Genomic DNA, 25,029 nt, shown 5'->3' on the forward strand with positions numbered 1-25,029 from the left:
TACTGCTGTACATACAGTGGAAACATTAGAAACACGTGGTAATGTTTAATGATAATTAGGTTTTCTTAGATAATTTAATGATTCTTTCTCTGGCAGCATTTCTTTATAGTGGGAGAAACATGGCTTAAATTAAGCTTAATGAAACCTGTATAGACTAGTAACACAAATCTAATAATTTTCTGTTTGTGTAATGCATAACTGTAATACTTTGTGAAATTTGCTCTAAAAAACTTTCCCTTTTCTCAAGGTAGGTGTCCCAACGTTGACTGTATTGTGTCCTCTAGGTCAAGCACAGGTCGATGTAGTAATTTCTGGTTGTTAATTGTCTTTTGCAAAATAGACTTTTTGCAAGGTGTCATCTTAACAGGATACTCATCTGGGACCTGTTGCCTTCGTATTTCTTACAAGTTATCTGTACTGGAAAATACTCTGAGGATCGTGTAGAGAAGAGACTGACAGGAAATTTTTGGAAGAGGGCAGTATGAAATAATTACGTGGGCTAGCACAGAGCGTAAAAAGATTTTCCTGGAAGGAGCAGGAGGCAAACAGAATCTGGGTATGGGTTTTAAGGAGTAATTCTGGAGAGAGGAAAGTGTAATGTGTTTTCAGGATTGCTTGGTACTGCCCTTTACTTGAGCTGTTCCTGGAGAGTATGTACTATGTACAATTTGCCTTTTGGTTGCTGTGCTTTTTAATTTGTGCGTTGTATTTATTGTCTAGTCTTCAGAAAAGTCAGCTTTCAGAAATTTTTTTTCTGGTTCTAAGGCAGTCCAATAGCTTCTGGTTTTTAGAGTTTAAAAAAGAAATGCATCTACTTTCAAGACCAGATGTTTGAAAGTGATGCAAGTGCCTCTAATGGCAGTCTTTGAGAATTAAGTTTTTTAAATCATACTGTTTGAAAAAGTGCAGCCAAGCAACTGTTTCAGCTGTGGAAATGGACACTAATGACTGTGACAAGGGGTGTGAGTAGAAAAGAGCATCTTTGTCATTTCTGTTTCTCATTCTGCTCTGAAGAACTGAGTGAGCATCTGTAATCAGTTTAAGATCACTAAATTTAGACTTCTGTAAAAACAAGGCAAAGAGGTCAAAAGATACTGTAGAGACAGTAGATGTGACAGCAAGAGAATTTGTGATGGACGGTGTAGTACAAAGGTCTTCAATGTTCACCCCTCCCTCAAGAGATTTCCTATAAAGTGATACTACCTGTTAGCTGTGTATAATGCTTCCGAGTCCTCCTCCTTGGCCTTTTCTTTCTTGTATCATTTTGCGTCTTTGATTTTTGTCGTGGTTTAACCCCAGCCGGCAACCAAGCACCACGCAGCCACTCGATTGCTGACACCCCCTCACGCAGAGGGATGGGGAGGAGGAATGTGAAACTCAAGGGTCGAGATAAGAACAACTTAGTAGGCAAAGCAAAAGCTGCACATGCAAGCAAAACAAAACAAGGAATCCATTCACCACTTCCCATGGGCAGGCAGCTGTTCAGCCATGGCCAGGGCAGCCGGGCTCCATCACGCGTAACGGTTACTCGGGAAGACAAATGCCATAATGCCGGATGTCCCCACCTTCTTTCCTTCCCCAGTTTATATACTCAGCATGACGTTGTATGGTATGGAATGTCCCTTTGGCTAGTTTGGGTCACCTGTCCTGGCTGTGTCCCCTCCCAATTTCCTGTGCCCCCCTGCCCCCCCCCCCCCCCAGTCCTCTGACTGACAAACCCATCAGTGTGCTGTCAGCATTGTTCTCACACCAAAGCCAGAGCACAGCACTGCACCAGCTGCTAAGAAGAAAATTAACTCTATCCCAGCTGAAACCAGGACAGTTTTAAGTTTCAGGCCATGATTCTCAGCTATTTGTCAGGTTGCCTTTGTAGAGGTACTATAATGGAATGAGTTTACTGGTATTCTGAAAACTTCAGGTGTCTTAATTCTCCCTGTAATCCACCCTTATGGAAAAGTTGTATTATTCCATTACCTTGAAAAGAAGGATATACAAATGCTTGTGTGTCTGGAATCCTTCCTTTATTGCTCTGGGTAGCCCTGAAAAATTCAGGGGTGAATACTCAGCCACTGTGATCCTCAGTACATACCCAGTCATCTGAAAGAGTCAATGTGTAGACCAAAAATCTTACTTCCTGGTTGCAGTGAGGGAGGCTTCGGGTTTTTTATAACTTTTTCTGACAAGAGTGGGTTGGAAAAAGTGCCAAGTGTTGACTTTGTTGTAGCTATGGTTATAAATATTAGTTTTTTAAATATAAAATCTAAACTTTGTACCTGTTAAGTCTGTTACGCTTTGAAAATTGTGTGATCTGTACAGGGTTTCAGTCCTCAGTAGATCATTCGGTGCTGTGGAATCCTGCTCTTCTGTGAGATGGGTAAACAACAGCGAGGGTTATTTGCCTTATTGCTTTGTATGTAGTCTTCTGTAGTGGTCTTCTGATCGCTATTGCACTTCGGCATCAGCGATCACTTAATAGTGGGACCTAGGTGAAGTAAACGGAGTTGTCGCTGGCTTTCCTGTGTAGTCTCCGAAGCATGGAGACATCTGAGAATAACGACCCCAGGCTTGGCAGAGAAAAGACCATGCTATCAAAAACCTGGTTTTTGACCAAAGAAAGGACGGAGTGTTACAGCAATGGTAATTATAATGAGGAAGCAGTAGACTATTAGTTTGCTTTGATGATCGGAGGAAGTGTGTACTGTATGTTACACCTACCTGCCACTTTGAGAAAATGCAAAATGGACAAGGTAGTTCTAACAAAGGATTCTCATATTTTTCCTTTCTCTGTACTTAAGCTAAAAAACTATGCCTAGGAAAAAAGGAGATGGTGGAAACCACTGAATACCAGCTTACAGTGTAAGCTGAGTAATAAAGGAAAGGTTGAAAAATAATTTCATGCAAATCTAATATTTAAGTATCTTCTGTTTTATAAATGATTGCAGTGATCTGTGGCCCCTTTTTTTTTAACGTTTCATTGTGGTTTTCCTTTTGTTTTCTTGTTTTTGTAGGCTGGGTTTGGCTATGGCTTGCCAATTTCTCGTCTGTATGCTAGGTACTTTCAAGGTGACCTTAAACTCTACTCAATGGAAGGCATTGGTTCAGATGCTGTAATTTATTTGAAGGTATGAATTTGACCCTTTTATAAGCTAGTAATGCAGTGCAGTTTGTTTATAGCAGGCTGAATAAGTGAGCTTTCTCTTTCACTCAACATGTTTTCAAATTTGTAATTGCTGTTTTCGTTATATTTTATCTAAATCAGTTACACAGAATGCTAAAAACAAAGATTATAAATATTAACCTGGCACTAATACTAGTTAACTTTTTTTTTGTCCCCTGTGTTGGAACTTTGCGTTTTGTTAATCTGTCATAAGTGCTGAATTTTCGAATAACTGTGTAATGAGAGATTATTTTGGTTAGTACTTTTTGATTCTAAAAATTTTGACCACAGTAGAACTGAGAAGACTACTGTTGACTAGTACATATTCTTTTTTCTGTGCAATCCTTGACCTTTTTGCCTTTGTCATTTTTTGGGAGATCTGAGGCTATTCAGGGGCTTGAGATTGAAACTAACTGCTTGAATTTCATCAGGAAATTTAAAAGAATATGGTGTACAGCTCATATGCAGGTCATTGACTTAGCATTGCCACTGTGCCTTGCTGTATGCAAAAGCGAGTTGTGGAATCCTGTGCTAACTTCAGTTTCTGATGAGTTAAATCCTGTGCATGTATGTGTGAAGGAAAAAGGTATGCTCTTTCTCAGAGGAAAAAGGCATGTTAATGGGCTGAACTACATCAGTCCTCACAGGTCAGTGTGCTGTCAGAGTCCAAGTTTCTTGAAGTGAAATGTTTAGGTAAAGCTGTCTGCCCTGTGTCGGTGGCAAATCTCTCAAATGTTTTTGACCAAAACTTTTTTTTCTTGCTATCTTTGTAGACACCACTCCCTGGAAAGAAGTAATATTTTCAAGTGTTAATATTTTCTTTTAACTTTTACTACGACTAGTAGTTCGACTATGGCTAGAGTGATTAGTCACAACTAAAGTGTTTTCAAAATAGCGCTGTGACATGTAACACTTGTTCAATGCAGAAGTTGCAACTGTAGAACTCCCCAGAGTATAATCTGGGTATCTAATGATATCTTACCGTTGCTTTTGTTTTTTTCCGTAGGCCCTTTCAAGTGAATCATTTGAAAGACTTCCCGTTTTTAATAAGTCAGCATGGCGACACTACAAGACCACGCCTGAAGCAGATGACTGGAGCAATCCTAGTAGTGAACCAAGGGATGCTTCTAAATATAAAGCTAATCGATAATTTGCCACCTTTTGTCTCTGTTGGGGATGACCTCTGCATTCAGTATAAAGTCTCTGCTTTGTTCCAAAATCCACAGTAGTTAATTACTTCTAAACAAAGAACCTAATCAGGGCATTGAAAAAATACCAAGAACAAAGTGATGATTGGGACTTAAAAGAAGGCACTAAGCATGTTTGGTATGTGAATCCCATCTACTTCACCAGAATATGCTTGGTTGCTTCAGTCATGCATTGACAAAAGGGATTGCACTGTGATTGCACTTAAGAATGAAGCGTTGTAACAAAAAGACAGAATTTGAAATGGCCAATTTTTATTCCAATATAAGGATTGGGCAAGATATGCAGAATCCCTTTAAATGGTGAATAGCATCTTGAACAGCAATACGGTGTAAGAGAAAAATTCTAATGTAGTTACACATAGGCTTTGAAAATCAACTCTTTGCTGCATTTTATATTGCACGGTGTCAATATAAACAGAAAATCCCTTTTGAGCTCTTCAGATGTTGTCTCTAATGAGCTTATAAATGCATAGTTCTAAAAAGGGTTCTGCAGCTTTAAAAATTGATGCTTCCCCCAAATTCCCAAATCCATTTGTCAAGAGCATACAGAAATTATGTTGCTGTAAGACATTGGGACTTCCACTTCTTGGTGTGCACCTTAATGATTTTTTTTTTGACACGCAAACACAGAAATGCATTTCTATACATTTTTCATTGTTTTGAGGAAAGATAAGTAGTTGGATCATCTCTCCATAGAAAAAAAAATCTTGTCAATACAGGGCAGGAAGAAATGCAATTTCACGTTTATTGCCTATCATTTGGGGGGGATTGGGGAGGGGAGAGATGCTGAAGGGCCACACAGCCAGTGATACAAATGAATTGCCTTAAGAGTGTTGGTTGCTTGGAACCTGATCAATTTAAAACCTGTAAATAGTTTGCAAAGTTATTTATATATTCAATGTCTGACTATAGTCTGGTAATCTGAACTTGTAGTGTATATAAAGATGTTGTACACCAGCTTTTGGAAAGTGTCATTGATCTAAATACATGAAACTGGAAATATTGTAGAAATGGGAGGGACAAAACACAGCTGGCACATGATTTAAGGGAAAAAAAAATCAAAGAGAATAAAACCTAAATATTTCCCCTTAAATTTATTGTAAAGGTTATTGCTAACTATTAGGAAACCGTTCTTCACCAAGTCTTTGCCAAATACTGTTTCTGATAATACGGCCTTTCAGAAAAAGTTGTGCAATTTTGAAGTTCTGGTGGTATCTTAGTTGTGGGAATAAAGTAGATGAGTTGTAAGCAACTCTGATGCACCCTCAGTTTCTGTTAGGCGTTCTGATATTTTTTTGAAAGATACTGCAGATTTTAGCATGGAAAAATGAAACTTGTTTACTAAAATTGTGGAGGAGTGGTCCCTTTTGTCCTCCCATTATTTATTTTTATAAAGAACCATTCTATTAGGTAAACAGGTAAATGCTGAGAAATTCCTAGATATTTTTAAAACAAAAATCTTAGTTTGACTTAATGATAGTACTTTGCACTTAAGTAGCACGTTTCATCAGGGGATTCCAAAGTGCTTTGAGCAATAAACTTCATATAGCCCCGTGACTGAAGAGTCGGAGTCCTTACCTTGCAAACTTTTATCTGTTACAGTCAGTTTGGGAATTTGTATGTGAACAGTTCATGAGTTTGCAGGGCCTGAGGTTCTGTGGTCTTCCCTACAGTGCACGGATACATCGTGGTGGTGCACCACGTTGTTTTGACGCTCTCATACGTGTGTCTGCGAGTGCTACCATAGCGTTCAGAAGTGGAGGCGCTGGGGCAGCTGCTGAAGGCTGTCTGACTCGTGAGCTGGTAAGCGGTGCCCTTCTGAGCCTGCTCTGCAGCAGGTAGGAAGAGGGAGTGTGCCGATGGGGCTGTCCTCTTCTCTTCCTGAACCAGACTCATTTGACCCTGGCGAGGGGACCTTTACGTGGCACGGTGAGGGTGTAACGCCTGTGGCCTCCAGAGCAATCATTTCCCGTGACTTGCAGGCACTGCTGCAGAGAAGGCAAATTGCTGTATGAGCGATACAGCTCTGCTGCTGGGATGAAATCGGAGCGTGGTTTGACTGAAACACCAGCAGGAAGTCACATCTACTAAAATTCAGTCACTTCTGCCCTTGCTCATAACTTCTTACTGTTTTTTTAAATTCAAGTTGTGTATGTTTTCTAGTAATTGCAGAGTAGGGCTTGCTTAAAAATAGAAATTTGTGATTTTCAGACTAGAGTGTGGTCAGTTTTTCCTAGAACATTACCTAAAACATTCCAAGGAATAAGATAGTTTGTGTAAGTAGCTGAGTTTCAGCTTTTGTTAGAAATCATATTTTGAAGTAGCAAATCCTGACCTGGTGCTCCTTTTTGGCTGTATTCTTACACATGGAGAGGGAACAGAAAGAAAAAAAAAAGGATGCAGGCATATTGAACTTGTTTCCATGAAGTGAATAGAAACCATGGAAGCCTGTGGATGAAAGCTGAAGATACCTTGAAGGTTGTTAGATGTATTAGTGACATCTTCATTCACAAAAACAACTGGCTGGCTCTCAGGACTGAAGTGCTCGAGTACTTGAAAACTGGAATCCCCTGAAATGGCACCTGTTTCCAAGAATCCTGAGCATGCACAAATGCCTCAAAGCAGGAAGCTGGAGCACAAGGAATGCATCTGCTTTCCATTTCCCCAGGTCTGTCTCTGGGCATTACAGCGAGTATGAGTGAGAAGCAACTTTTCTCCTCTCCAACCTTGTCTAGGCAGCCAGTGCTTTAGTGGAGATCCCAGGCGCGCCATAAATTGCTCTCCACTCATTGTCCTCATGCCATGTTTCTACACAGGAGTATTAGTCTGAAAACTGTTACAAAACAACAGCAGCAGACCTTCGATTAAAAGGGCGTTCTTCAAAGGGTATGCCTGAAAAATGAGGGTGGACGGGTTTTTAATACGGCTAGTTTAACTACAGATCCTGATCTTTTCTCAATTCCTTCTACCTTTGATTGGATTCAGTTACAATTATTTGTTTTAATAGCTTGGGGCTGTTAATTTCAAACTTTCTGCTGATCGAGAAGTATATTTCTTTTTTTATGGATTTCAGATATATGGCCTGCTAATCTTGCTGCAACCTGCTTGTCTTGAGTTTACAGGACACGTGAATAGAAAAAAGTTTTCAGTGAAAATGCTTCGTATCTGTTGTCTTTAGTGATTAACAGAACAAACTGAGCAAGAGATGTTTGCTCCTCGATTTGTCCTGAGAATTTGTAACTTCTACATGTCCTAGTGTTAACTTTTTTGTCCCGTGTGAATTTTTCTGGTGTATGTCTTGAACATAACGTTATTTATCTGCTCTCTAGATAAATATTAATAGATAGTGAATTCTTTCCAAATCGTATACATATTTGTGCTCCCTGATTTTCTGGGCTTTGTTTTGAGGCTAACAAGGGGTCTTTCAGAGTCTGGGCTTGATACAAAATATTCAGAAGATACTGAAACGCTTCTTTTATAACTCAGATGCACAGTCTTTGCTTCTGTCCTTGACTGGTGACCTAGGACAGTACTGAGAAAGTACATCCTGCTGCAGTTGGTGCTACTTCTCGGGCAGGGTTAAAAGCAGGTCCCTTGACACGTGCTTGAAGAACATGGATATTAATTGTAGTGTTCTTGGAAAACACAAGCTGCTTTTTGGCTACGTACCTGACGCTGCTCCATCTGCATAACGTACTTTCGTTTGTCCTCAGTGGCATGTAGAATTTGCTTTGAAACAGGTGTTGACTTTCTCCAGAATGTGAGCAGGTGATCTTTGTGTAGTGTAATCTCGTATTCACCTCCACCCAAGCTTAGTATTCAGGGTGAAATCTTGATGTTATTGACATGGAAGATGTTTTCCCCCTGCCCCTCACCTTTAATAAGCATTTCTAGATCCTTGTGTGTTAGGTACTGCAAAGTGGTCTGGATTGATATAAATAATTTTGTAGAAAACAGCCTAAATGTTTATTGTTAGTATTTCGGTCTTGAGGATAACCATGTCCGATGGTGCAGTGTTCGGTTTGCTTGCGCGTTTCCCGGGTTGCCATGTAGATGCTGTGGTTTCTTACAGCTCATCTCTTCTTCCTGGCATAGTCACCTGCCTTTGAATTAATACATGTATGTATATGTAAATGTGTTTTTGCAGAACTTAAGGGAATGTGATGGCACGTGACAGAACGATGTGTTACTGCGTTCAAAGGTGAGTCTGTTCACAAATGAGGAACGTAGTTATAAATTGTGTAGTGACTTCAGGGCTGAATCTTGCAAATACTTACGCAAGTAAACAGTGTATGAGAGTACTCCCGCTTAAATGAATCTGTTCTCAGGACCAGGACTTAAGCTGTTGACATTAATTTGAAACAGTGAAGATTTGTGTAACTGAAGTGGCTTTCTAATTAAAAATAAATAAGAAAATTTAAAGTTCACATGCTTTACTTGCAGTATTATGTTAAAAGATCTCAAAAATGGGCACAGAGAACTTGTTTCTTAAATCCAGAGGAGGTTTTATGTGGTATCAGTGGGATTGATGTGCTTGTGATAACCCTGATGTTGTCAAACTAGTATTAATTGCTTTATTGAACTTTTTCCTTTGAATTGAATACTGTTAGGAGGTGCCAGATTGATATTCCTTTGAAGTTCATACCCTCTGTAGATCGTATCAGGGCATGTTCCCGAGTGCGTGGTGCGCGGTATCCGTGCTCTCGGCTGTCCAGCAAGGTCTGTCCTTAGAGGGTACCTGCTCACTGTTCCACGCTTGCTACCTCTGAATTGTGATCAACATGCTCGACTTGTGTTGGGGTTTCTGATGATGTGGGTAGAAATGGAGTCAATTTGTTCGCAACATTGGCTGTGGGACAGAACTCCCACTGGTGAGCTGGTCTGTGTTGCACCTGGCATCCAAGAGAGAAAGAGGTCTTGCGTTGCCTTTCCTCTGAAGTGGCATTATTTGAATCGGTATCTAAAGGAAAGGTGGAAAGCTAATTTTTCCCGAGATTACTTGGTGATGTTTTAAATTCAATTTTCAGTCTTCTGTACCATGTGTTGTAATTATTCCTAGACCAATATGTGTGTATGTAATTTGTGTATGCCCTTGTTTTCCTTTTTTCTTTGCCGACATAAAAATAAGTAAAAACTACATGATGACTTTTTTAAGGGACCATTCTGGTTTCACACGCTGTGGAGCTTAGTTTGTGATTTGGCAGCCCAAGGTCAACCTCACACACGCCTGCAGAGGGATGCCCTTGGAGAGCTACAGTTGGGAGCTCAGAGTAATTTTAGATAAGTGTTTTTCTTACTTATTTTGTCACAAAGCAGTTTGAAATCTTCGATGGAAACCTACATTTGAGCGTTACCGTGTCCGTCCCCACCCACCCCAAGATCTATTATTAATACCTCAAACATAATTTATTTTTTGTTAAGCTGGTTCTAGAACCATATATAAATGCAATTGCTTCTGTATTGTATTACTCTGAATTTTCAGGTACATTTAATCTGATATAGTTTGTGTCAGATTTCCAGGTGGATTTTAAGGCTTTAGAACTTTTAATGTCTTTCATAAATGTATTTTATTCCTGTCAGATGCAAATCTTTATGTAATGCTTATTTCCACAAGAAACTCTAGTTTTCATTCTGAACTTAACTTTCAGAGGTTCTTGTGGCACAAGATTTGTCTTTTAAAAGATAAAATCATGTGCTAACTTAATTGAACTTCACAATTCTTGATTGTGCTGTTGTACCAAGGACCTTATATCAAAATACTTACAAAGATAGCAGTTGTATAGAAAATAAAATTGTACTTGATTTGAATGGAAAAATTAAAACAGGAATTCTTTTGCTCATTGTAAATTTGAAGATACCTCTACAAAATAACAGAGCTGCGAAAGCATTTGTGGGAGACTGGCTTTTTGAAAAACTAGTCACTACAGAAATTACTCTAGGTCCATCACTTCTGCCAGTAACTTTTCCTGTGCTATTCCTTTCTCTATACAGATAAGCTCCCTTGTTTCTGTAGGTTTGTAGCTTGAGGCAGAGGGGGAAAGTGAGGAAGTGCAGGTGGGAATGTGTACCCTAAAGTTTTTTGGGGTAAAACTTGATTTTCTCTTGTTGTCTGAGAAAATTAATTAACCTAGTGACTCTTGGTTTACTCTCTCTTTTAACTAGTATTTATTGCTCTTTTCTCAGAACACTGAGGTGAGAAAAGTTCAGGCTTCTTTATCTAGAAACGGCTGTTTCTGAGTGACTGCCATAAAGAGAAATTATCTGACAAGAACCCCAGATTCTCCTTTTCTCACTTTTGTAGAGGAATCTAGAAATTAATACAGTTTAAGAGCATTAAGTTGAAACAAGTATAAACTAATTTCTTGACTGAGAACTCGGCCATCTGAAAATATGAAGTAATATTTTTAAAAAATGAGCTTTGTTTCGTGTTCTCAGAATTATTGGTTTTGAGGGAACACACAGGCTTATAAGCAGAAAATGCGTTAGCATTGGCAAAACATTAAAAGCTGAACTGCAGAGGTTTTGTGCCATCCATATGTGATGTATGTTTCAAACTGCTAAGATTCAGCTAGACTGCTATGGTTTCACTAACCATTTTGTTATAATAGCGTGTGTTTTCCTTCAGTTTTACAGACTTTACTGTTGATCAAGATTTAATAACTTGATTTAATAATTCCCTGGTTTAATATGTCAATGCGAGTAACAGAAGGGAGTGTTTAACCCCTTGGATCATCAGTGTTATGCTGGTAACAGCCACGCAGCTTCACAGCACTTCAGGCTGCTGGTTTGCACGAGTGTGGGACTCAGAGGGACCAAATCCAGTGAGACACTGGAGGTAGGGATTGAGCTACCTGTACTGCAGCGCTGATGCTTCCTCTGAAGTGACTAAAGATGAAGCCTACAGCTTTAGCCACTCCCAGTATTTCTGTGGAGTGTGAAGTTTCCTTTAATGTTTGGTGTGAATAGGGATTGCCTCCAGTTCATCCTTGCTGCTTGGAATTTTTCATCTTCTGACATGGAAGCAGCAGGAGCTCCCACTGCAGAGTGAGTTATTGGAGATTTCTGAAACTTTGGTGGCTGATCGTTCTGGGTACATCGGCGTGGTTTGTCACCAAACGTTGTTTTCTTTGAAGTGTGTGAGCACCTTTGGGGTTTGTTTTTTCCTGCTATATAGATCTCTGTAAAGTTTCTCAGATTGTTCTTTACATCTGAAATATCTGTTTAAAATAACACCCAAGGCTTCTATCTTGAAATTTCTTCAGTTTCTCATGAAGTTTTATGTGGTTTTATGTGTGTTCATAATTTACTCAAGAAAATGAAAAAGTTTCTTACCAAGCGATTCCAGAGCAGGAAAATGCCTGGTGACCCAGTTTGCTTGACTCATTAACTTTCTAAGTAATAAATGAGGCTCCAGTTGGTCAGAATTTTGCCAGAACTGAGATGATTTTCTTTCAAAGAATTTATTTTAAAACTCCAGATGAGAAGAAATCTGTGTGTTGTAGTTTCTCACTGCTTATCATTTGCAATGATGGGATACTCACAGGAGCTGAGTGGTCAAGTAAGTAGCTCAAAGTTGCACAATCCTTCAGCGTGTACCACATAATATTTGACAGTAGCTGTCTGTAGAATATGAAGCAACTTGTAGCAGCAGCAGCGTAATGAAGATTTACGGCTCTAGGACACAGGCTTACGTGGGAGAACAATTTGTAGTGAGGGATCAGTTTCTCATACAATTCATGCCTCCTTTAGACTACTTTAGACTCAGTATTTACATGTGTTCCTTTGAGTGGGAAGAAGTCTTGCAGTAGACAATTTTTAAATGAAGTCAGGCATATAAAACATGTCAGGCATACTTAGTAGGAAAAATTAAAACTTTTTTTTGTCAGATGAGTTTATAGTCATCTAACTGTGAGGCTCTTTTTACTTTAAGCTTTTGTACCATCTCCTCTAGTACAGTGAAATCGAGTGTAGTAAAAAACACCTGCTGTATTTTGTCTAAGAGCATCAGCCATTCCGAAAACCTGTTAGAGCAATCTGAAACCATTTTCCATCTAGTGACTTGGATAATTTTTTTCCTTTGGCCCGAGCTATCCCCCTTTGTGTCTCCTAGTCCAAAGGCAACAGGCATGTCACTTTGCTTCTACTAGTGTGCAACTAGGAGATATGATTTGAAAGTTGTAAGATTTTCTTTATTTTCCACTGCGAATTCTTTTATTGAAATTAATAAATGAGCAGGCACCTGTAAATATGCTGATTTAAGACTTTTTTCAGACTAAAGCTTCAGTTCTTCCATTTTTCAAGGTCACATGTTGCCTGTGTTTTGGCATTAGAAAGCTTTCAAAGAACAGCTTCATTAAAACTTCCTCATGGCTACGAAAACTGATGTCAGTGGTTAAAGTGTGGGAGCCATCCTAGCAGGCATGGGGTTGCCAGTGGTATGCACGGCTTCCCCTGCGCTTTCTGTGAGCACCTCCCTTGCCTGATCTTTATTCTCTTTTTATTTGCTTGGCTTTTCATTCTTTACGTTAACAAATCTCTTTGTAGACTTAAGAATGCTTGGTATAATTCTTGGGGCTGCAGAGGACCAGCACTTAAGGCATGGTTAGGTTTGCGTCCAGGTAGAGGAGCCTCGGGTTCCGTGTGTGCATCCGAGTCATGGCTTTGGGGTGGTTTCTATGTCTGTAGATGTTGGTGGACTAAAGGTTAAGTTTTACCACCAGAGAAACAATACTTTTTCCTCCTTCATTGTCAGGTATGGGCGCCCATTGCAGTAGGTGGATGTCCGTTGTCAGTATGATGCTGTAGGCCTGAAAACTGCCCGCTACATTATGCGCTAAGTAAAATGGCCATCGCATATGTTATAATGTACAAGTTTACCGGCTTTACAGAATATTTTGTGACTATTCATTTGTGAATGGATGAAGAGGTTGGAGTTATGCTTTGTTCCAGTATATTTAAATACATTTTGTCTTAGTGTTAACTCTGTGCACTTAATGATGGAGAATGCTAGCTTGCTAAATACAGTGTTTTACAGCAAGAGAACTAGAAGTTTCTAGATTTTTTTTAATGGCATATGAAAGTATTTTATCAAAGTGCTTGACACACAACTGTCAGTGATTAAATATATAATTAATTTCTAACTTTTTTTCTTGTTGAACAGTTGGGTAAAACATGCAAGATCACCTTGGGCACTTCCCTGTAGATAGAATTTAATTCAGTTAATGAAGTCAGTTCTGCAGATAGCATGGTTGTACCACCACTCTGCATAATGACTGATTGCATTTTAATTAGCTTCAATGTAGTTTATCTTTGTTCTTAATGACAAATTGACTTGAATTCCCAGAAACTGGAAGTTGGAAAGTTTCAGAATAGGGTGCTTGACCTCATGGCATTATTTTTTTCTTGTGTTTCTTTAAATGATACAGACTGTGAACACGCTGGTGTTCCCTGATGGTTCTCCACATTCTCTGTGTGTCTATGATACAAGTATGTGGCATGGGGTGGTTTAAAGAAAAGGTGCTCTTAAGGAGGAAAAAAAACGCCCAACATTAAAACATACCACCCAAGATTTGCTACAGTTCTTGGATTAATTTGGAATCAGCTATTCTGGGGGGAATTTTGTTAGCTTTTATGTGCAGTTTTCTATTTGCATGTGAACAATTGAATATTTACAATGCCCTTTTTGTTCTTTTCTGGAATAAATGCACTCATTTGGGAGAGCCCTTTTAGATAACCAAGGTGGGGGGGAGAACCCAACCAAAAACAACCCAGAATTTTTTTCTAAGAGAATAGTTTCGTATTTTGTTTTGTCATTTGGCTTTTAATTGTGTATTGTAGCAGTGCAAGCTCAGGACACTGTAAAAAATGAAACTAGTGAACTTTTGAACTGATGATATACAATACCTTAAATCTGGCCAATTAACAAAGCAACTAGGTTCCTACTTTTTTTTTTATGCTTTAGTTTTGAAATTAAAAAGCTAGACTAGTATGGCATGTAGTACATTTTAAAATAATGCAGCCCTGTAGGTATTCAAAGCTAGTCACTTGTAAAGAGCAGGTTGTAATTAATTTTGTTTCCCTAAGTGGATGATGGCTTTGTGGTTTGCAGTTACTTCATTTTACAGAAAACCAGGGTTTGTTTTTAGGGAAGTATATTTGCAGAATGATAGAATAGGGTTTAAAAGTACCACAATGTGCTGAAAAGGACATCATTTATTGTAACAAAGCTTGTCTGGAATTTGAAATACGTGTGAGGCTTGACCTGACTGAGCATGTAGCCTGGTCAATGCTGACAGGTAGGACTTTCCTTTTGAGTGTGCCTGCCTTCATATGCTTAGGCACAGGAATAATTATTTTGAGATAACAGATCATTTTCTTCTTGATTAATACAGTTGTACATTTAAAAACTAATTTATTGCTAGGATTTGTAACTGAAATCTGTGCCTTGCAACTGTATTTTCGCTTCTGTTTGCCACAGTTCTTTAAAAACAAAAGCACCAAAAAAATCTTCAGATTCTTGGATCCCCAGCTTTCCCCAAGTCAGAGGGGTTTAGGGTTCACTGCACTGTTTGATCCCTTAAGACCAAACCTACCAGCCAGATACTGAGGCAGCATCTGCCCACCCTGACGAGCTGCTTTGAGCCTGTCACTGCTGCAAAGGAGGTGCTGCTCCGGGGTGTTGGGTGCTGCTCCATTTGCCTGCCTTGCAGACGGGTTTCTGAGCATGAGCTTTGTCACACCAGCGCTTGTCTTCTCTGTTGGTCAGGGAATTTCAGGCTGCTTTAAGCAGGGGCAGAATCCTGGTTCTTTCCCATGTCCTTGCTGAAGTCACAGTTAATGGCAGAGAATTGGGCAGGGTGGGGCTTTGGGGGCCCCCTCAGCTGTGTGTCTGGGCTCTTCCAGGTGTGTACTGCTGTGTGGTGCTTATTTAACATAATTTACTGGGCAGCCTGCCTATGGAAATGAGACATTTATCCAAAACCTAAATATACGTGGAAAGGTGAGCTACCAAAATGATGAAAGGAAAATATTGTAGGTACTCAGAATCCTGGTGACTCGACAGAGGTCACGTGTTTCATGTATAGCACAGACCATGAAGTTATGACCGGAGAAATTTAGGATCAAGCCCTGTAACCTCTTAATCCTTTTCGGAGGGGGATAGCTGTCTCTTCATAAGGGTGAAACTGCCTTTTGAGAAGGGTTAAAGGAGATGACGCTTTCAAAGGTGTAATTTCCTCCTTAAATTTGTTTTGCCCTTTTGTCTTCTGGTTAATTTTGCCATATACTTTGTATATGGAGCAGGCTCTTGCAGTTGTGTGAAGGGCAAAACTGCCTTACCTAGCTTAGGAACTTGCAGTTCGCTCTTTCTTATTAAAAGGAAGAATTGATGCTGTTGGAGAGAATATCCAAGAAGGGATGGAGATCTCAAGTGCAACAGCACTGTTTGAGCTGAAGAAAGGTGTTGGCCCAACCATAAACTGGCCATGGAAAACTGCTGGGGCAGGGGAATTCAAGCTGCTTATTTGAGAAACTGGTTTTAACGTGGGAGCCTGCTGCATGCAGCTGGGAGGTGCAGCAGCGCCTTGTCATAGGAGAAGTCTCAGTTCTTGGTGGAGTCTCAGTCCCATGTTTCCTGACTAGCACGGCAAAAATTCAGTCCCAAAGGCTTTCAGCTGTTTGTTTGTTGTGTATCTCTCTCCTCTCCCTCAGACTATTTGAATTAGAAATGCTAATGCTGCCCTTGCTTGCCACACCAGGAAAGGGCCTTCCCTTCTGGAAGAGGGCAGAAATGTCTGTGTGCACCTGCTTGGGAAACACATGTTGGGTTTTGAGAGGGGTGGATGGGAAATCTCTTCCAATAAAATCAGAAGAGTTCCTAACAGCTTGCTGCCTGAAAGGGCCTCCATGCAAGAGGCAAAGCCCTAGGTCTGTTTTCTAGTCCATTTTCAGCTCTGTTTTAGGAGGAGAGTCAGAAGTCTGCACCAGACTCGAGTGAAACAGCTGCTTAATTATGTGCTATCATATAGGACTCTTCCTAGGATGGTTTGTTATCCTTTTTTTTACATGCAGATTTGATGTAGTGTCACTTCCTTCTGCTGAGCTGAGTTGTTGGGTCTGGTGTTGGATTCAGGGGAGTTGTTGGGTCTGGTGTTGGATTCAGGGGACCTTCTTGTTCCTGAGGGGGTCTGACATGCTCTGAAATAAGAATCTCCTCTGACCTCGGGCTGGGCTGAGCACAGCATGTGCTCATGGGGACGTGGCACTGGGCACCCACCAGACAGCTTCCATTGGCAGAAGTCCTTTTCCTGAGGCTTTGGAGGGGAAAAGCAAGGATTGTGGTTGAGGAAGCAAATCCCCACATACCATGGGCCAAGAGGAATTTAAACAGCTTCACCTTGGTTAGCAAAGGCTCTAGAGTGGGGAAGGTGGTAAAGGATCCGCCGCTGATACTGGACTCCAGCTGTTTTATAGTCATCTCAATAGTTACTGGCCACTAGTTTGAGCAAGTTGTGAAGCCTGTCCTGCCTCCTGGTCAAAATCGCCTCTGCCTTTGCAGGGGGAGAGAAGGTGGAAGGGGACGGCGTAACTTCCAGCGGGATGGCTCATAGACATAGAAGGGAAAGCGGTGTGGGCAAGGAGGGGGGCAGCAGCAGTCAGGAGAGCGCAGAATGGGCAACGTTTGGGATTTATTACGGCCATACCACGATAAATGGTCCTAGCTCTGAGCTGGTTCCCTTAGGAAGTCAGGATTCCTTCAGTTTTCCTGTAACTTTATTTGAAATACCTGTTTCCTGTTGTTAATTTGTCCGACTTCCAGCTGCCAGTACTGCTTTGTGCTATTCTAAATATTTTTCTTGAGAATTACATCCCTGCGGTATTCGGAAATAATTTTTAATATACACAAAATGATAATCTGGGGTTTTTAAATGTTTGGTTATCTTTCTTGAGCCTTTTCAGTTAAATCATCCCTGTGAGTGAGCTTGCACAATGTGTATTTCGTGCCTAAAAATTGAAGAATTTTAAACCGAGAAAATACTGTAGATACTTCACACGTGCTGGCACAAGAGCTCTGCCTTGTGCTGCAGGAAACCAACTCTGCTGCTTCAGCCAGCTTTCAGACATTCTACCTGTTCTGTATGGGCTCGTATGAATTTAGAGTTGGGACTTTCTGACCTCCTCCGGTTGTGCTTTTTGCTTGTGTTTTCAGGTTTCTGTGGTGCTATGAAATACCAGTTACGAAACTGAAGATGCTTTGCAGTTCATGCTGCTGGATTTAAAGCTTGTTCCAAATCTGTCTAACACGGCGCTTGCTTGCAGTAGGAGAAGCTACCACAGCGTGCTGCAGCTCTTGCTTTGCGTCCCTTTGCCTGGGAGGGCCTGGCTCTGAGAGAGCTCATGTCTCTGGCTTTAGGTCAGTCCCGTGCGAGCAAGGGTCCCTCGTTGTCCCTTCCCAGAGCGCAGTCGGACGATGGTCCCTCTCCGTGGGGCTGTGGGGGCAGCTCAGTGGCAGAAAGCAGGACCGCAGCTGGGCCAGCTTTGCTGCTCCTGGGAGCACATGAGGATGTCTTGTGTGTCTCCCAAGTGATGCAAGACACGGCCCAAAACAGCCCCAAATCCACCTTAATGAAACTTACATTACCAGGGAGCGTCTTGGTGTGGGCTCTGTGCCTTTAAATAGTTTCTCTGCCACGCTCAATGACTTTGAAATGTGCTTATTCCATAATTAAAAATATCTTAGCTGGGAAGTCCTAAGGGCCCATCTGCTGGTTCAGCTTCTCTCTGCCTGAGGCAGGACTGTTCAATAAATAATCTTTTCTGCAGCAGCTGCAGTAATACCTTCTATCTTACAGAAAAGACAAAAGGGATAGAGAGAAGCAGGAACATCCAGGCATCAGACTGACTTAGCTGGAGGAAGGACCAAGTGCAAAGGCCAGTGTCGGGATTTGTCCCTGTGGCTGACGTTTGCTGCAGTTTTGCATGAATCTGGCACAGCTGCACAGCGCCTCGGCACACACAGAGCACCGCTGCTGCTGGGGACGGTTTTCAGAAGCGGAACCAGGATGGCTGCAAAAGCACTGCCTCTTTCTTCCACTTAAAATAGTGGCTCCTGAGTCTACTGCTGGGGGGCGGAGGGTAAGGGAGGTCTCAGACTTGCTGGTGTCCAATTCTGTGCCAGCTGAGGCAGCATTTCCCCACCTTTACCTTGCAGAAGAATGTGGGTGAAGGCAAGGGGAGAGGTGATCCTGTCTGAGCTGAGCCCAGCAGTAGTAACTCAAGCAGCAGGATTTCGGGCAGGTTGGTGAGGCTGCTCTAGCAGCATTTGTGGAGGTGTAAAGCCCTGGGGCGCAAAGGATGGAGATAACGAGTGCTATCCGCAGGGCTTACGCTGGGGTTTGTGTTTGTGTCCTACGGTGCTATAAAATGAAGGTGAGAGGCAGCAGTATCTGTTGTACATTGTTTATTTTTCATGTGGAGCTTGGCTGATAAATAGGACTGAACTAAAGCAACACTCATGAAAAATAAAACCCAACCATGACTCAAGTGCAAAATTGGCCTCCACGTGTCCAGAGACAATGAGGTTCTGGTTTGCTGGAGACAGCACATGGATATTGGTGTCTGTACCAGCAGGGCAAAGGCTTCAGCTTATTGATATCCTAAACGCAGACGGACACCCGGTACAGTATATGGCTTTGTTGCTGGTTAGCCACCTGTGACTGAGAAACAGCTTCTGTTCAGAATAGGTCACTGGTGAGTTTTTCTCCAGTTCCTATGCACAAGTCGTGGTGCTGTCTTCCACTCAAACCACTGAATAAAGGCTGCTGAACAGTAAGTGCTATGAAATTAAAACAAACAAATGGTAAAAGCCAAGAACAACAAACCTGCCCACCTCCACTGCATTTGGACATGGCTCGTCGTAGGAACAGCACCAGTAGAGAGCAGACAGTTCCTGTGGTGGAGTGATGGTGACAGGAAGACTTGAGACTTGCAAAGGAGCAGAAAAACTAACGAGTGCATCCCAGGTATGAAATTACAGTAACAGGTTGCCTAAGGCTCAACAAGGTCTTAATTGCATCATCCCATGTGGCGCACAGCTGGTACTAGCTGTAGCTCTCCCTTTGCGCTTTCCACCCTATTCCCTACTCGTTTCTTTTTGCAGCTCTGTGAAGGAGGAACTGGTTTGACTCCAGGGGACAAAGCGTGCCACACGATACTATGTACTTGGTCTTGTGGTAGTCTGAGAAGTGTCTGGCAAAATGCTCCCAAAAGAAAACCGGTTACCCTGCAGTGGGGGAGGGATGGATGAAAACTGTAAGAAATGTAAGGAATGGGGCAAATTTGGTGCCTAGTACAAGGGTCTGTAATTTACCTGTCTGGAAAAGTTACCTGCAAGGGAAGGAGTGAAAGGAGTTTACCTACTAGGTCACTCAGCAAGGTAAGGACAGTAGCCTTGAGGGGGATGGCTGCAGCAGGTCCTACCGCCCCCTGTGCTCAGGCACTCGGACATCTTTGTTCCCTTCAGTTCTTCCCCCAGAGCCGCTCAGAGCTGCCCGCAGCAGCCTGCGTGTCCCGATGGGTTTGCAACCCCAGGCATTTGGGGCACAGCAGCCATTTCGCTGCTGCGACGCCCTGCCCAGGCTGCCCGAGGTCTGTGCCCAGCAGGCTGCTGGTGGGACAGGCAAGGTGGTGGCAACCTCTACCTCGCTGGCCTGGCACTGAAGCTGGCGCTGGGCTGGAGAGCCTTGAATGTGCCTGTGCACCGAGTCAGGCTTCGGCAAGCAAGCCTGGGAACAAAATGGCATCGTTGCTTTGCAGCCCTACCACGGTGATGTGCGTGGCTTTCTGAGCTGTGGGGCACAGCAGCCTTCGGGGCTGGGGGTCCCCCATGCCCAGAAACCCTGCAAGTCTGCAGCCACCTTGCCAGGTGCCAGCTGAATGCATGTCAGGCGGGTCTGGCTTTGCTGAACGGGAAGGAGAGCAGCTAGCGCATTGAGGGGGAGGGAAAGCTTCATTCGTGCTACTTTTCTGTGGCTTTGCTTGGGGCTGTATGGGTGTCAACGGACAGAGAAAGAAAATCCGTGCCTGTTTAAGAGGTTTCCATTGTTTTGGCCAACTTTTTCTCCACGTTAAGGTAGAGGACTGGCCTCGGGACTCTGCAGGGACAGGGTATCTGTGAACACATTTTAGAGTTCGAGAAATCTGTTTAACCAGCTGAGTAGCATGCGATGGCAGCAGCACTGTTGTGCCCATTGTTTGGCAATAGGTAGCTGGGAGCTGCAGATTTCCTAGGAGGCCACATCCCAAGGCCATAGGATACCACATGTGTTTTTTAGAATTCCCCAGAAAAATCACCAGTGTCTTCAAACTATCTTATTTCCTACGACACCACATTCCAGCTAGGGCTATTTTTTTCATTTACTTTTTTGCCTCCGAAGTGCAAAGCCAGGGAGCAAACCAGAAGTTACCAGGTTCAGGCACTAGGAACATGGTGAGCAATTTGATAAAGCAAGTAACAGCCTGACTCTTTACATACGCCCCGTACAGACGCTTGGTCAACAAGCAGCATTCAGTAGCTTGAAAATATTAAATGGATTTCCACCAACTCAGCTGGAGAGCTCTCCATTTCACTGGCACGGGCTTGGGTTCTGGGGCAGATTTCATTCAAAAAGAAAAAAAAATACAGTATTTCCTGTTTCTCAATGCATTTGCTGCAGCCTTCCTTCATATGGCAGAAGAGCTCAAAGTTAGCAGAGTCTTGTACAACAGCATCTCCTCCATCTGCAGGCCACAGCTGTTGCTTGCCCATGTGCTTGGTCCCAGATTGGGAGCCAACAAGGCTCCTCCTGCCAGCCCCACTCGGTGCAGAGTTCCCTTCCACACCTGGCCTGGCCGCAGCAGCTGTAAGCAGCAAGACATGGAAAAGGTGTGTGTTTCTGCCAGCCCCTGGTCCCGTGTCTGGCAAGCACTGCTGGCCGGGCCTCCAGGCACCCTGAGGGAGTGGGATGAGATAAGCTCTTCCTGAGATCTCCCTTGCTGTGCTCCAGTCCGTTTTCGACATCTCCCAGAGCACATTCCCTGCTGTCAGAGATATCCCTGATGTTCCTCATGCTTCTCCCCATCCAGTGGTTGAGTTCACAACTTGTTCCTCTGTCTCATAGTTAAAACAAAATGTGTCTTTATTTTACTTTTCATCCTCGTCTCCCTCGCTCATGCTGCTGAGGGAGGCAGAGGCAGCTTTTGGAGAAGAGGGAGGGGAGGCTTTATTGAAGACCCAGGGTGGAGATGGAGAACGGGATGGAGAGCGGCTTCATGTAGGACTGCTGTTTGGGCTCCGCCGGGGAGAAAAAGCCTGGAGCATTCGGTCACGTCGTTCCTGGAACATCTGCTTCTGCAAAAGCAAAGTAAAAAGATGCTCTTTGTAAGCGTGGGAATGTCAGAATTCAGGTGTCTGTTGAAAAGGGAAACACATGCAGGCTCTATGTTCTGCTTTGGGCTTTGTCATTTTTGCTTTGTAAAGCTGAGTGGAGGCCTGCCAGAGCTGGTGGGGTGGAAGAGACCACCTTGTCAGTCAAGCAATCTGCTAGGCTAAGGCAAATGTTGCTACTCGTTAGTGCGTATGTGGCCTTGCATTAGGCTTCTGGGCTGGGTTACAGATCTGGCATGTACTGCGCAGCTGCTGCAGGCTCCGTGGAAAATGCCAAATGCGAGTGCCTTGGTGCTCCTCCTGGGGATGGGGAACAAGATGTCTCAACCTTGGCTGGAGTACTGGGTGTCGGATCGCAGGCGATGCTCGGCTGGAAGGGAAGAGCCAGCCCAGACAAAGTTAAGTTGCTGCTCGGGTCTGAAAGCAAAACACTTCTGCAGAATGTATTCTGTGTTGGCCTGGTTGGGCAGCTGCAGTCCACAGCCTTTCTCAGCTTGAGTTTTCTTTCTGTTCCTCCTCTCCTTCCCCCTGCAGCGACTCTGCTCTGTGATGACCTTCCTCCCAGCCAAGGAGCATGTGGCTGCCCGTTCTTGCTCTTCCCCTTTTTGAAACTCAGTATTTGCTGCCAGCGGAGGGGTAGATGCTAGGTTTTCACATGAGGTTTCTGGTGTTTGCTAATCCCGGGGGTTAACAATTGAGCACAAATATTAAACTCAACTGTTCTCTGTGAGCTCCCTCACCCAACTTCTATCTTTGTCACATTGGCCTTTATTAATTAGTTTTAGAGCCTGGATGTTGCTGTAGTGCAGCACGACAGAACAGTTCCTGCCTGGAGCCACGCTAGCGATGCTCTCATGCATAAAAAGCCACAGTGTGTAGCCTACCCCAGTGCTACTACTAGGTCCAAAATAGTCAAGACTTCCTAAAATCTCGATAGTTAGCAGATGGTGGTTGCTCCTGATAAACAGTGCCAGGAGGCATTTGGATGGGGGGAGGGCTTCTGCTGCTGAGAGCTGGGAGGATGTCACCAGGGCTGGCAAAGCCCTGGAGCCTGTTTGAAATTCAGTGGTAGGAGTGCAAAATTCCCCTCTAGATCACAGAAACAGAGGTTTTGTTGGCTTGACTTAATCTGCTTCACCCTTTCACTCAAGATAACCCCCAACAAAAAATGTTTGATCTGAAAATACCTTTTCCTGGCCAAGCAAAACACTTTGACTCCATCCTGCCCCAGGCACCTCACCAGCCACTTCAGAAAGCTCCGTGACATTGCAGTGCTTCATCGTTGTGTGGTACTGATGCTGGGGGAGATCAAAGTGTCCCAGTGTGGCTGACATCCCACATGGCGGGGTGGTGGTGGTGGGGGGTGGTACTTGACTGTACCTTGGGTCACATGGACCAGGGATGGAAAGGAAAATGCCACCTTCCTGCAAAGGCCCTCAGCCAGGCTGCAGGACACCTGCTTCCCAGTCCCTGCTTTAGTAAAGTTTGTTGCTTCAGCAAGCTGGTGCACTTACACCTTCAGCAGAGTAAGTACCCAGACAGTCCAGATCACCTCCTGCATTAATGCTGTGACCACCAGGTTGCTGGCTAAAATCACAACTGCTGCAGGAGGACGAGGTTGTGCAATTCACCTGCAAGGTCTCCCTAATGGGGGGTACTCCTTGGGCCGCTGGGTGATGAAGAAGTAGAACAAACGTTAATGACTTCCTTGGAAGTGCCAAAGGGTTAGACAAGGCTGGGTGCGCTCTGGACTTTTACAGGAGGTGGGAAAATAATTTCAAAGCCTTGGTTCACGCAAGTGCTGGTACACTCAACTAGTTTAGGAAGATAACTTTTTTTTTTCCGGCAAACCTGGGCAAAAATATTTTGCAGATTTCTGAATTTTATTGCCTACATGTTGATACTCCTTTGCTTTACAAAACAAGTGCCAGCTGGGTGTTACAGAGGACTGCTATTTTTGAGCTGCTGATTCTTTCAAGGTTGTGCTCGGGTCCAGGCTGCATACATCCAGTGTAGCCTAAACAGTGTCCCTGGGTGTTAGCTGCAACCTGTAAGACTTATCGAGCCCCCACTGATGTCTGCGGCGATGCAGCCATTTCCCAGTGCAACCAACCTGACCCTCTGTGCACTGTGGGAGGCACACCTCGTCTGAAGGGAGACTGGCACAGAAACCTTGCCCTGTGAGCTCTGCTTTCTCTCTGCTGACCTGACACGCAGCTGCCTGCTCATATGTGTCTGAGAGGAGGTGGAATGAACTCCCCTGCTTTCTGCTTCCAGGGAGCTGCATCTCTGCCATTAGGGCCTCTGTGCCGGGCTACACAGTGGTCCTTTCTCATGTCAGAACAAAAAGTTTCATGCCACATTAATCATTGTTTCTGACCCTTCTGTGACTCTCCTGCAGAAAAAATGCATACAGGGGATTGCACAGGTGGGCAAAATTGCCAATGAATTATAGACATCTTGACATTTGAGAACTGATATTTTGACCTTTTTCACAAATGGAGGTGTTTTTTTTGTGGGTTACGTGGTCTGTCCTTTTAGAAAATTGATGCTAGCATAAAGAGTATTATAATAATTATTTGTGAAATAATAATAGCATATTAATGGCATGCAAATTACTGATCTAGGAATCCAGCATGCCCATAACGATTCCTGTACTTTTAATGTCAACATTAAAAGCAACATCTAACAAACAGTGATAAGGCAAATTAATGTTAATAACAGTTTTGACACTAATAGCAAGCTATCGTTATTTTAAAAGTCTTTTCCATTGCCAAGGCTTAAACTGATTTTAAAAAAGCCATACCACCTCTCAGCTCGCTCTCACCAACACTTTTCCTAAAACACTGTGAGGAGATTTCACTCCACTTGTTCTTAGCAAAGGTCTGTGTGATTGCACCAGATTTCCTACTCTGTGGTCAACCACTAACTCGGGAAACAGGAGGCAACCCCCCCAGGTCTTAAAAGACCTTTACAGAACAGCTTTTCTCTAATCTAATTTGGTAAAATGTTTTATCAGCAAAGGATTTTTAAAAAATGCTATCAGCGTGCACTGTCGAGTGGGTAAAGCCAGGGAATGGGATCAAGGCTTTTAACTTTCTCTCTGCACAGCCAAACTCATCTCACCCCCTGTGGGTTTCAAGTGCTCTGTTAGCATTAGTTTTATTTATTCAGCACCTCTGGCCACAGGACCACCCCTCATGTGGGGAACACTCACCAGGCTCTACGGTGAGTGACTTACA

General features: G+C 43.0%; 2 protein-coding genes across 3 annotated transcripts in view; one reads left to right on the forward strand and one right to left on the reverse strand.

The window, feature by feature from the left end:
• The window catches only part of PDK3 (pyruvate dehydrogenase kinase 3), a 56,345-nt gene extending 50,423 nt beyond the window's left edge, over positions 1-5,922 (forward strand). For both annotated transcript variants that reach the window (XM_055801201.1, XM_055801200.1), the window contains 2 exons: positions 3,009-3,122; positions 4,164-5,922. In XM_055801201.1, coding sequence (XP_055657176.1) covers positions 3,009-3,122; positions 4,164-4,307 — 258 coding nt within the window. In that variant the 3' untranslated portion in view covers positions 4,308-5,922. The remainder of the gene's footprint in view (positions 1-3,008; positions 3,123-4,163) is intronic.
• Positions 5,923-18,806: 12,884 nt separating this feature from the next.
• Positions 18,807-25,029, reverse strand: part of PCYT1B (phosphate cytidylyltransferase 1B, choline) — a 32,296-nt gene continuing 26,073 nt past the window's right edge. Inside the window, exon 8 of the mRNA XM_055801202.1 lies at positions 18,807-21,751. Coding sequence (XP_055657177.1) covers positions 21,671-21,751 — 81 coding nt within the window. The 3' untranslated portion in view covers positions 18,807-21,670. The remainder of the gene's footprint in view (positions 21,752-25,029) is intronic.

Source organism: Falco peregrinus, chromosome 4 (assembly GCF_023634155.1).
Source record: "Falco peregrinus isolate bFalPer1 chromosome 4, bFalPer1.pri, whole genome shotgun sequence".
Classification (NCBI taxonomy): domain Eukaryota; kingdom Metazoa; phylum Chordata; class Aves; order Falconiformes; family Falconidae; genus Falco; species Falco peregrinus.